At 42.1% G+C, this 12,839-nt stretch overlaps 1 protein-coding gene across 6 annotated transcripts in view; it reads left to right on the top strand.

The window, feature by feature from the left end:
- Positions 1 to 12,839, top strand: part of PCYOX1 (prenylcysteine oxidase 1) — a 47,063-nt gene that overhangs the window by 24,418 nt on the left and 9,806 nt on the right. For 2 of the 6 annotated variants that reach the window (XM_086326147.1, XM_086326148.1), the window contains exons 1-2: positions 8,575 to 8,726; positions 9,825 to 10,031. In XM_086326147.1, coding sequence (XP_086182273.1) covers positions 8,606 to 8,726; positions 9,825 to 10,031 — 328 coding nt within the window. In that variant the 5' untranslated portion in view covers positions 8,575 to 8,605. Of the gene's footprint in view, positions 1 to 8,574; positions 8,727 to 9,256; positions 9,734 to 9,824; positions 10,032 to 11,029; positions 11,205 to 12,839 lie in introns of those variants that run through there. The other 4 variants (XM_086326145.1, XM_086326150.1, XM_086326146.1 and 1 more) reach the window with 4 other exon arrangements.

The following is a 12,839-nucleotide window of genomic DNA, read 5'->3' as shown; positions in this document are numbered from 1 at the left end:
CATATCTTGGCCGTTATAAATAATGATGCAATGAACTTAGCAGTGCATACATATTTTCTAATTAATGTTTTCATTTTGGGGAGATAAATAACCAATAATGCAATTGCTGGATTCTTTGGAAATTCTGTTTTAATTTTTTGAGGACTCTCCATACAGTTTTCCACAGTGACTACACCAATTGACATTCCTACCAATAGTACCGGGCTTCTCAGGTGGCGCTAGTGCTGAAGAACCCGCCCGCCAATTCAGGACGGGTAAGAGAAGTGGGTTCAGTCCCTGGGTTGAGAAGATCTCCTGGAGGAGGAAATGGCAACTCACTCCAGTATTCTTGCCTGGAGAATCCCATGGACAGAGGAACCTGGTGGGCTACAGTCCATAGGGTCGCAGAGTCAGACACGACTGAAGCAACTTAGCACGTACCAATAGTTCCAGAGGATTTCCTTTTTTTTCTTTTTTCCATGCCTTGTTATTGCCAACATTTATTTGTTGTCTTTTTAAAAACAGCCATTCTGACAGATGTGAGGTGACTGCATTGTGGTTTTGGTTTGTTTCTTTAATGATCAGCAAAGTTGACCCCTTTTCATGTTGGCCTGTTGGCCATCTGTATGCCTTACTTGGAAAAATGTCTGTTCAGAGCCTCTGCCCATTTTCCATAGGGCAGAGGCTCTGAACAGACATTATTTTTTGATGTTGAGTTATATATGTTCTTTATATATTTTGGATATTACCCCCTTGTTGGATATAGCATTTGTAACTATCTTCTCTGACTCAGTAGGTAGCATTTTTGTTTGTTGACAGTTTGCTTCCTGTACAAAAGTTCTAACTTCAGTGTAGTCCCATTTGTTTATTTTTGCTTTTGTTTCCCTTGCTTGAGACATATAAAAAATATTGTTAAGACAGATATTAAAGACTTACTGCCTATGATTTCTTCTGGAAATTTTATGGTTCAGGTCTTAACGTTTATGTTTTTAATTCATTTTGTATTTATTTTTGTGTATGGAGTGAGAGAGTAGACCAGTTTGATTTTTTGCATGTCCCTGTTCAGTTTTCTTGTCATCATTTATTGAAGAGGTTATCTCTCCCCCATTGTGTATTCTAGCCTCCTTTGTCATCATTTAATAGCCCGTGTGGGTGGGTTCGTTTCTGGACTCTCCATTCTGCTCCATTGAGCTATGTATTTTTGTGTGTGTGTATGCCACTACTATTCTGTTTTCATTACTGTGGCTTTGTAGTATAATCTGAAATCAAGGCGCATGACACCTAAAATTCTGTTCTTTCTTAAGATTTTTTTTTTTTTTTTTTTTGCTGTTCAGGATGTTTTGTGTTTCCATATAAATTTAAAAAATATGTCCCAGTTCTGTGAAAAATGCTATTGGTAGTTTGATAAGCAATGCATTGATTCTATAGATTGTCTTGGGTGGTACGGTCATTTTAACAATATGAAATTGTTCAGTTCATTAGCATGGTATATCTTTTCATCTGTTTATGTTGTCTGTAATTTTTTTCATCAGTTTCATATAATTTTCTGAGTGGAGGTCTTTTACCTCCTTATTTAGACTTATTTTTAGGTATTTTATTCTTTTTAATGTGACTGTAAGTGGGATTTCCCCTTTAATTTCTTTTAATAATTTGTTGTTAGTAATAGAAGTTCAACATATGTCTCTATATTAAATTCATACTCTTGAGTAGTTTCTTTAGGATTTTCTATGTATATGGTGTTGTGTTATCTAATAGTGATAGTTTTACATCTTCCTATCCAGTTTGGATTCTTTTTATCTCTTTTACTTGTCTGATTGGGGTAACTTCCACAAATATGTTGCATAAAAGTGGCAAGAGCAATTTCCTTGTTCCTGATCACAGAAGAAATGCTTTCAGCTGTTCACTGTTGAGTGTGATATTAACTGCGGGCTTCTCATATATGGCCCTTATTATGTTGAATTTTATTTTCTCTGTACACAGTTTGTTGGGATTTTTAGTTCTAAATGCATGTTGAATTTTGTCAAACACTTTTCCTGTATCTTTCAAGATGACCATATGATTTTTATTCTTCAATTTGTTAACATGGTGTGTCATGTAGATTAATTTTTGAATACTGAGCCCTCCTTGCATCCCTGGGATAAATTCTTGATCGTGCTGTATGATATTTTTAATGTAATTGTTGAATTCAGTTTGGTCATATTTTCTCGAGCATTTTTGCCTCTGTGTTCGTAAGTGGTATTGGTCTATACTCTTTTTGGTGTGGTATCTTTGTGTGTTTTGTTTTCAGAGTGATACTGGCCTTGACATGTATTTGGAAGCACTCCTTCCTCTGCAATTTTTTAGAATAGTTTTTTAAAATTTAAATTTTTTTTTAAAATTTAGGTGTTAACTTTTCTCTAAATGTTTGGTAGAATTTACTTGTGAAGTTACCTGGTCCTGGACTTTTATTTGTTGGGAGTTTTTCTATTACTGTTTCAGTTTCATTACTGATAATTGGTTTGTGTGTGTTTTCTGTTTTTCATATTTTCTATTTCCTCCTGATTCAGTCTTGGGATATTACACATTCCTAGGAATTTGTCAGTTTCTTCTAGGTTGCCCCTTAACTGGCATATAACTGTTCCTAGTACTCTTTTATTGGAGAAGGAAATGGCAACCCATTCCAGTGTTCTTGCCTGGAGAATCCCAGGGACAGGGGAGCCTGGTGGGCTGCCATCTATGGGGTTGCACAGAGTCGGACACGACTGAAGCGACTTAGCAGCAGCAGTACTCTCTTATGAGGGCTTCCCAGGTGGCGCTAGTGGTAAAGAACCCGCCTGCCAATGCAGGAGACAAGAGATGTGGGTTCAGTCCCTGAGTGGAGACTATCCCCTAGAGGAGGGCATGGCAACCCACTCTAGTATTCTTGCCTGGAGAATCATAAGATTCACCAGAGGAGCCTGGTGGGCTACAGTCCATAGTGTCACAAAGAGTTGGACACAACTGAAGCAATTTAGCACTCAGACATTCTCATGATCCTTTGTATTTGTATGGCGTTAGTTGTATCCTCTCCCTTTTCATTTCTGACTTTATTTATTTTGTCCCTCTCTCTTTTTTTTTCTTGATGAGTCTGGCTAAAGGTTTGTCAATTTTGTTTTCTCTTTTCAAAATGAACCAGATGTTAGTTTCACTAGTATTTTTTTTTTTGTAGTTTTTACTTAGTTCTTCTCTGAGTTTATACTTCTTTCCTTCTACTAACCTTAGATTTATTTGTTCTTTTATTAGTTTCCTTAGTTGTAAGTATAGGTTGTTCATTAGAGATTTTTCTTGTTTCTTGAGGTAGGCTTCTGTTGCTAATAATTATCTCTTACAACTACTTTTTTGCGTCCCATAGCTTTTGAGTCATTGTGTTTTTGATTTTTCATGTGTCTTCAGGTATTTTTTGATTTCCTCTTTGATTTTTGTAGTGATCCATTGTTTGTTCAGTAGCATATTATTTTGCTTCCATGTGTTTGTATAGTATTTTCTGCACATTTCCCCCTTGTAGTTGATTTCTAGTCTCATAGTGTTGTAGTTGGTAAAGATGTTTGATATGATTCAAAGTTGTAAACTTTTATTTTATGGCCTATTATGTGATCTATCCTGGAGAATGATGCAAGTGCACTTGAATGTGTATTCTGCTGTTCTGAATACAATTTTTTTAATATAATTATAAAATCCAACTGGTTTACCATGTTGTTCAAGACCAGTGTTTCCATACTGATTTTCTGTCTGGAGATCTGTCCATTGATGTGAGTGTGGTGTTAAATGCCCCCCAATTTTTGGACATTCCCTGGTAGCTCAGTGGTAAAGAATCCACCTGCCAGTGCAGAGACACTGGTTCAATCCCTGGTCTGTGAACATCCCACATGCCACAGAGCAACTGAGCCTGTGCGCCACAACTGCTGAGCCCATGCTCTGTAGCCCAAGAGTCACTACAGTGAGAAGCTCACACACCGCCACTAGAAAGTAGCCCTCACTCGCAGCAACTAGAGAGAAGTCCGTGCAGCAGTGAAGACTCAACACAGCCAAAAATAGATAGATAGAACAAATAAGTAAAACTATTTTTAAAAATTCCCCCTAATTTTTGTGTTGCAGTGAATCTCTCCCTTATGTCTACTAGTATTTATGCCTGGTCCTCCTCCCTACCCCCCGATCCTGGCCCTCAAGCAATGTTGCAGTAAGCATCCTGGTACATATATCCTTATGACTGATTCTTTAATCTCTTTTGAATAGATTTCCAAACATGGGATTTATGAATTAAATGTTATCTTTATATGTATCTTAATAAATAGTTGTTTTTAAAAGGTTTTGTCACTCACACTCCAACCAACATAGTTAGAACCTGAGACCTATATCTATTCTGCCTTGTTTTTTCTGCATTTAGATGTTATTTTTATTAATTTTTCCTAATATGATTGATGAAAACTGGTTTCTCATTATTTGCAGTAGCATTCTTCTAAACTACTACTGGAGTTGAACATCATGTATTTTTTGACCAATGACACTTGCTTTTTCTTTTTTGATTTACTTAACTATGTACTTAGTCTGTATTTATATTGAGTATGGAGCCCTTTGTATGTGATATAAACTACCATCTTGTCTGTCATTTTAGAGGCAAATATTAATTCTCATGTTTTTTTTTAACTTTTAAAATTCTATTTCTTGCCATCTGAAAATATTTATGTAATCAAACATGTTTATCTTTTCTCATATTGCCTCTGAATTTCCTTATCTTACCTAAAGGCAATAAATATCATTTAGACTATTTAGAATAAGAAAGAAATGAGATGTGTGGAAGTAAGAACATATGAAAATGAATTTCTTTGAGTTAATTTCAATGAAGAAAAAAGCCTGGAGATGTGGTAGTATTATCAATTTGAGTCAAAGACAAACAAAGCCATACACTGGTTATAGTTTTACTGTCATCAGTAATATACTATTTCACTGGGGAGAAGTGCAGTGTGAATACAAACTCAGACACTTATCAGTATTTAAATTTTAACAATAGTATACTGTTGCAATAGGGAAAAGTCCAGTGTGAATTGTAGAAATCAACTTTGATTTGTACATAGATGATCTCTTGTTTTAAAAGGAGAATGAGGGGATAGAAGTTGGGGAATCAGCGTGAAAGTGGAGAGTGAAAAAGTTGGCTTAAAGCTCAACATTCAGAAAACGAAGATCATGGCATCCGGTCCCATCACTTCATGGGAAATAGATGGGGAAACAGTGGAAACAGTGTCAGACTTTATTTTGGGGGGCTCCAAAATCACTGCAGATGGTGACTGCAGCCATGAAATTAAAAGATGCTTACTCCTTGGAAGGAAAGTTATGAGCAACCTAGATAGCATATTGAAAAGCAGAGACATTACTTTGCCAACAAGGTCTGTCTAGTCAAGGCTATGGTTTTTCCTGTGGTCATGTATGGATGTGAGAGTTGGACTGTGAAGAAGGCTGAGCGCCGAAGAATTGATGCCTTTGAACTGTGGTGTTGGAGAAGACTCTTGAGAGCCCTTTGGACTGCAAGGAGATCCAACCAGTCCCTTCTGAAGGAGATCAGCCCTGGGATTTCTTTGGAAGGAATGATGCTAAAGCTGAAACTCCAGTACTTTGGCCACTTCATACGAAGAGTTGACTCATTGGAAAAGACTCTGATGCTGGGAGGGATTGGGGGCAGGAGGAGAAGGGGACGACAGAGGATGAGATGGCTGGATGGTCGATGGACGTGAGTCTGAGTGAACTCCGGGAGTTGGTGATGGACAGGGAGGCCTGGCATGCTGCGATTCATGGGCTCGCAAAGAGTCGGACACGACTGAGCGACTGCACTGAACTGAACTGAGTGGAGTTAGGGAGGTGAAAGATTACAAAAATTTAGAAGCAGCCATTAGGCAAGTGAAGTCACTTTGTGTTCGTTAACTGTTCCTTATCAAATTTAGTCTCCTGTCCTTCCACTAAGACTAGAAGATAGGGGCTCTCTATCTTCGTTTGTTACCTGGAACCAATACTAAATTTTTTTTGGCAGCCTTGAGTTTTTCTCAAATAGGCACTTTAAGGGAAGCACATCCTCATTCCAAGGATGTGGCTTTGAGCTCCTGTAAACTATGTTAGTCTTCATATGCTAAAGTTGAGGTGCTGTTGAGAGGAGGTCTCAGAGGAACCTGGCTAAAGAGAATTTGGTCAAGGAGAGAATCTTAGGCTTCAGCTTCCTAAGGTGGACTGTTTTCTTGAATACGTCTTTGAATAAAGATTTCTAGTATTACTTTATATTATACTTCATGTACATGTTAACATTTTCCATAAATGACATAAAAATATCTTTTTAAGTTTTAGTGACAGAATTCTTTTGAAAAGGTAAGTGGGCAGAATAAGAAAGGCTTAACTCCACCTCCACTGTCTCTTCACCAAGGGTCCTTTCAGCACAATCTTTCCTAGGAGACCTGTGTCAAGGTCACTGACATGGTAAATTCTAATCAACCAGCGTGTATTTATTGAAGGCCTTTTAGGCTAAAGGTACTTAGGTGTTGTGGGCATGATGTAGTTTGGAAAAAGGAAAAGACATAATTTAGCTCTTTCTTTATAATTTGTAGAAAAAGCAGACTTAATCTTCATATTTTTATGTTCTTACAAGGAAGTGTTTAGTTTTTGTGTGACTTGCATCTTGTTCCATTAATGCCTCCATTTCTCCTGTTTGTACTGTGTTCCACTGGCTGTTCCACAAACATGCCAGGCATTTCCCTTGCTTAGAAAGGTCTTTCCCTAGCTCACTTTCTCACTGCAAGTATTAGTCAGTCAGTTGTTTCTGACATTTTGTGACCCCATGGACTGTAGCCCGTCAGGCTCCTCTGTCCATGGAATTCTCCAGGCAAGAGTACTGGAGTGGGTAGCCATTTACTTTTGCTCAAATGCCATTCTGCTCAATGAAGCCTGATCTGACCACTCTATTTAAAATTGCAACATTCCCCATTTCTCTTTCCCCACACTATATCATTTGCATGTTTGTTCTAGTTGTCATCGGGGTCCTTCCACTAGAATGGCTGTGTCATTGTATTTTTAAAAAACAATGTTTTGTTTACTGGTTTTTCTCAAGTACCTGGAACACTGCCTGCCACTTGGAAAGAACTCAATAAATGTCCAATAAATGAATCCTTTTTTTGTAGTGGATTTTCTACTTCCTTTCTCCAAGTTTAACCTTTCTTTTTATCCAACTTGTTTTCCTTCCATCCATACTATTCTTCATGGTCATGTACTAGTTTTTTTCTTTTCTTTTCCTTTTTTTGGCTGGGAGGGGTATTTTAATTACAGAAATGGAATCATATAATACCCATCACTCAGTTAGCAGCTTTTCTCACCTAACAATACTGCTGCTGCTGCTGCTGCTAAGTCGCTTCAGTAGTGTCGGACTCTGTGCGACCCCACAGACGGCAGCCCACCAGGCTCCCCCGTCCCTGAGATTATCCAGGCAAGAACACTGGAGTGGGTTGCCATTTCCTTCTCCAATGCACGAAAGGGAAAAGGGAAAGTGACACGACTCTTAGCGACCCCATGGACTGCAGCCTACTAGACTCCTCCGTCCATGGGATTTTCCAGGCAAGAGTACTGAGTGGGGTGCCAGTGCCTTCTCCGCACTTAACAATACTGCTGCTGCTAAGTCGCTTCAGTCGTGTCCGACTCTGTGCGACCCCATAGACGGCAGCCCACCAGGCTCCCCGGTCCCTGGGATTCTCCAGGCAAGAACACTGGAGTGGGTTGCCACTTCCTTCTCCAATGCGTGAAAGTGAAAAGTGAAAGGGAAGTCGCTCAGTCCTGTCGGACTCTTAGCGACCCCATGGACTGCAGCCTACCAGGCTCCTCCATCCATGGGATTTTCCAGGCAAGAGTACTGGTGTGGGGTGCCATTGCCTTCTCCAACGCCATTCCCTTCTCCAGGGGATCTTAAAAGGAAAAACGGGGGAGCCAGGGATAGGATTTCACTTTGAACTATCCTATCCCTGGGCTCCCCCGCTTTTCCTTTTAAGATCCCCTGGAGAAGGGAATGGCAACCAACTCCAGTATTCTTGCCTGCAGAATCCCATGGACAGAGGAGCCTGGCAGGCTACAGCCCATGCGGTCGCAAAGAGTCGGACGCGACTGAGCGACTGTCACTGTCACTGTCAGTGCCATTTACGCATTCATCCCATATCCAGCAGTTCCGAACCTAGTAATCACTCGGTAAAGTATTTCTTGCACCCCTGGTCTGTTTTTGGCAGTGATTAGCTGTGACCATTGTTTGAGCGAGAGCGATTGTAGGGACAGAAGAGGGCACAGCTGAAGAAATTAAAAGCTGGGGTGAGCCTCCCCTGGGGCCTTTGGTATCTCCCTGAAGCAGGGTGAGTTGCGGGGGGTGGGGTAGGGCCGGCTTGGAGTACCCAGACCACCCGGTTGGGAAATCCAAGAGGGAAGTGTGGCCCTGGGGTGTCAGGGGCCTGCGCTGAGGAGTGGGGGTAGGGTGGGAGCGGACCTGGGCGGGGCTTTGAGGGGTGAGGCCAGCCAGGGGGCGGGGCGGGCGGAGAGCGCAGACTCAAATGCGGGTGGCATCCTGGCGCTCCAGTCCGACCGCAGCGCTTGGAGAGCCATGGACCCTGCAGCTCCTGGGCTCGCGTGCTCGATTCTGCGGCTGGGGCTGGGGCTGTTGCTGCTGTGCAGCTGGTGGTACCCTGGGAGAGCCGAGCCGCGGGCCCCGCCGGAGAAGATCGGTAGGCGAGGAAGAGGCGGCGCGCTGCGGGGTTGGCGAGAGCGCGCCCTGCGCCGGGAGGTCACTACCAGCTGCTGCAGGCCGGGCGCCCCTGGCGCCCGCTGAGTCGCGCGGAACCAGCCCGCTGCGAATGTGGTGCTCTTCCCAGTTCGCGCCTCCGAACCGCTTTCAGTGCCCCAGGGAACGCCCTTTCTCGGGCGTGGAGACATGCCCACTTGAGAAATGGGCAGTGGAGGTGGGGTTGACCCAGACCAGTCCGCAGGCGGGCGCCCGGCGTCCCTGCAGCCCCTGTCTCGGGGGTCTGGGGCTCCAAGGAAGCAAAGGCCCCTCCCTCGGCCTTCCCTTGCTGCACTTGTTCAGAGGCCGGTCCTCTGGCTGCTCAGGGAGCGACTGGCCGATTCCGCTTTGCAGATGAGAGGCGCATGCGGGCACAGCACGCCGAGCAGCGCGAACAGGCTGACCGCGCTGACCGCGTGTGCTTCCCGTGATGGGCTGGGGGTGTACCCCTCCGCCGTCTGCTTTGTTGAAGTCGGCTGGCTTGCAGAGCAAGTACTTTACCTAGGACGACTACCCAGCGGAAACAGTCACTCTTTTAGTTTGATTGGTTTTGGTGGTTTGCTCCCTGTTTATTTTGTTTTGCTTTTTTGTTGTTTATTTTTATTCCTTTTTAACCCATTTTCTTTGGGATCATTAAGCTATTTACATTAACGAGAGAACAAATCTAGGCAAAAATGGCGGCCACTTTATTTAAAATGCGTGCTGGAAAGGCCCCACCTCCTCTGTTCCCATGCATTGGGCACAAAGGAGCGTGTGCGGGCCGCTTGGTGCCTCCGCAAAGAACTGTGAGAGCCTGGGGCATCTGGCTGTGGGGAAAAAAATGTAACAATCTACTACTACTGTTGTCTGGGGGCAGTGTCTGTCCAGATTTAGAGTTGCTTCTGTCTTCACTGCAACTGTCCCTTGCCTCCCCCTCCCCAGGCTTCCCTAAATTGTCGATAACTGCTTTAGGTAATGTCGGTTGTTGATTTACGGCGGTTCAAAAACAAACATGCGAAGCTGGTAAGAGAAAAAACCCTGTTCCTTTTTTTCCCCACCGTAGCGGTTATTGGAGCTGGAATTGGTGGCACTTCAGCAGCCTATTATCTGCGGCAGAAATTTGGGAAAGATGTGAAGATTGACGTGTTCGAAAAAGGAAAGGTGGGAGGCCGTCTGGCCACCTTGAATGTGCAGGGGCAAGAATTTGAGTCAGGAGGTTCTATCATCCATCCTTTAAATCTGCACATGAAGCGTTTTGTCAAGGATCTGGGTATGTAATTTGGTCTGAGAGCAAAGCAGACTTCAAAGTGCATGGATATTGTTATCAGATAGGGAACTGAAACTTTTCTGCCTTATTAATTGTCTTTTACAGTGAAGCTGGTAAAACTGCTTTCCTTACTTTCCTACTAGCAATTGGCACTGCCTTAGGAGCTGCTCTGCTGTAATGGGACACTACAGTATATCTTCAGTTATCTGGAATTACAGCCATGGGGCGTGGGTTGGGGATGGTTGCTGTTGTTGATTCTTATATATTCTGGGTTTGTGTTAAAGAATCAAAGAGTGGTTTGAGTTAGCAAAACCTAGCATGCCCATTTTATAGCTGGGGAAATGAGGCTCAGAGAGTTGAGGTGTCTGACTTAAGGTCACTCACAGCTGTAGGGGCAAACGTGTGCCTGGAACTTGGGACATCTGACTGCTTTGCTACCAGGAGAGGTATTGGACAGGTTGTGGGGAATGCCTGGGGGGGCCTCTGTAGGCTCCCTCCTTGGGGAATATTGTGTAATTTTGGCCTCCTTCCAGTTATGAGAAGTGTTGAGTTACCTAGAATAGGATTTGCACAGGAATGGAAATCCTGTTTTCCTTAGCTGCTTTCCACATTTCCTGTGGATGCTTCCAGGGCCTCTTCGCTCCACAAGGGCAAGTGTGTGCCAGGAGCAATTTATGCTGATTTTAAGATGAATTCAGCTGTCCTTTGGCTTTTTCTTTTGCCTTTTTTAGTCTTTTGAGACTAAATATAGCCAGTTTCTAATTTTGATACAGCTGCAATGATCATCCAACTCATCTTTAAGGGAATCTGCTTTTGGACAGTGTGATGTCTAGAGTATCACACACTGTTCTAAAGATAGAGCTCTGTTAACATGTCTCCTGAGAACTGGGGGAAGCCCAGATTCACTTATTTCAGAATGTCCCCCATAGCTTCAGATTACCTTCTCTCATTTGATCAGTACAGAAACCATTGACTTAGTTACCCTTTCTTTGTTTTTGCAGGTCTCTCTGCTGTTCAGAGCCCTAGTGGCCTAGTGGGGGTGTATAATGGAGAGACTCTGGTATATGAGGAGAGCAGCTGGTTTATAATTAACATGATTAAACTAATTTGGCACTATGGATTTCAATCCCTCCGAATGCACATGTGGGTAGAGGATATATTAGACAAGTTTATGAGGTAATTTTTTCTCTTCCATTTAACCTAAGACCTTTTATTAAATAATCTGTAGGAATTACAGTTTTTGGGAACAGTGCTCTACCTAACCACAAAGCCTATTTGTAAGGTCGTTAGGAAAAATGTTTTGTATATGATATGCAGGGCCTTTATCCACTTGGAACGTGAAAGGGTCATTTATTTTTGCTTCTGAAAACATATTTTGTAAAAGCTTATTTAATACTAACTCTTTGAAGTCTTAGGACAGCTCTCTGAGGTAGATACCGTTACTAGCTGCTTCTTGTAGGATACTGGAAGGTGGAGGCATAGAGAGGTTTTAGGTATGCAAGTCCACCTGCCTAGTACCTGGTGGAGCTGGAATTCTTACCCAGGCAATCTGGCTCCAGAGTCCTCCCTCTTAATCTCTGAACTGTTTTAGTGTTGTGTGTAGATGGATAAGGTGATATATACAAGAGCTTGTAGAAAACTTAAATGAGCTTTATTTAACTGTGACATGATGTTTCAGTGAGCTAGCAGCCTGAAATAGCATATCAGTTCTGTGCCCCAAGAATTTAAATTAAGGTATTGTATTCCCACACTGTCCTGCATAGTGAGAATATAGGTGCCTATTTTCCTTCTGTTTTTCTGTATTTTCAAAAAGTCCTTTACGTATGAATATGCATTCTTTTGGTAAGTAAGAAAAATAACATAAAGTAACCAGTCTAGAGCCTTCCCTGGTGGACTAGTGGTTAAGACTCCACACTTCCAATGCTGGGGGCGCACATTTGATCCCGGTTGGGGAACTAGGATGCCACATGCTCTACAGCTCAGCCAAGAGAATATTAAAACAAAATGAAAACCATTCTGACTTTGAAAACTATAGCTTATTTTTTAAAAAATCTTTTTATTTTGTATTGGGGTATAGCCGTTTAACAATGTTGTGATAGTTTCAGGTAGACAGCGAAGGGACTCAACTGTACATATACATGTATGATATAACCTTTTTTTTTTTTAGGTTGTTGGCATGTGCTAACTTTTATGCTGGTTTACAGTTTTAGATCTCGGAGAAATGCAGCTTGTAAGAGTTGAATAGGATAAATATAGTTTCTGTAACTTGTAGTAGTTGGAGATTTCTTTCTTTTTAAGCATCATTCTGAGGTCAATTCCTTGAACATCTCTCCAGTTACTGGAAAGATCAGCTATAGTGCAGGTTGTTCTAACGTAGTCATTCATTCGTTTATTCATTCACCAAATGTTGAGTGCTTAGTTTGTGCCAGGCAGTATTCTGGGTCTTAAAGATGTAGACCCTAGAACATACCCCTGCCCTTAAAGAATATATGTTCTAGTAGAGAAACAAGCAGTTCACTAGGAAAATGTATAGAATTTGTGTAGAGCCAATCACTTTTTAGAGAAAGGTGGCATGTTGCTACATCCTCAACAGGAAAATCAAGTTCACGTGGCCTGAGATACAGCCTCGCCTGTGTGAATCAGTTTTCTTGACATGTAGAGAATTGCCTTTTGAGAAATTAAGAAATCACTTTTGAAGTGAATTTATTGTGTTACAGAACTGTGAAAAAGGCCCAAGGAGGGGATACATAGACTATACTATTTTTTTAAAACGTGAAGGGCGGGATAAGGGGGTGAGAGGGAGGTTCAAAA

Source organism: Bos grunniens, chromosome 11 (assembly GCF_055505025.1).
Source record: "Bos grunniens cultivar Pamir isolate PY7600 chromosome 11, Bosgru_T2T1.0, whole genome shotgun sequence".
Classification (NCBI taxonomy): domain Eukaryota; kingdom Metazoa; phylum Chordata; class Mammalia; order Artiodactyla; family Bovidae; genus Bos; species Bos grunniens.
The sequence above is the reverse complement of the archived record's forward strand: the minus strand, read 5'-3'. Positions and strand labels throughout refer to the sequence as shown.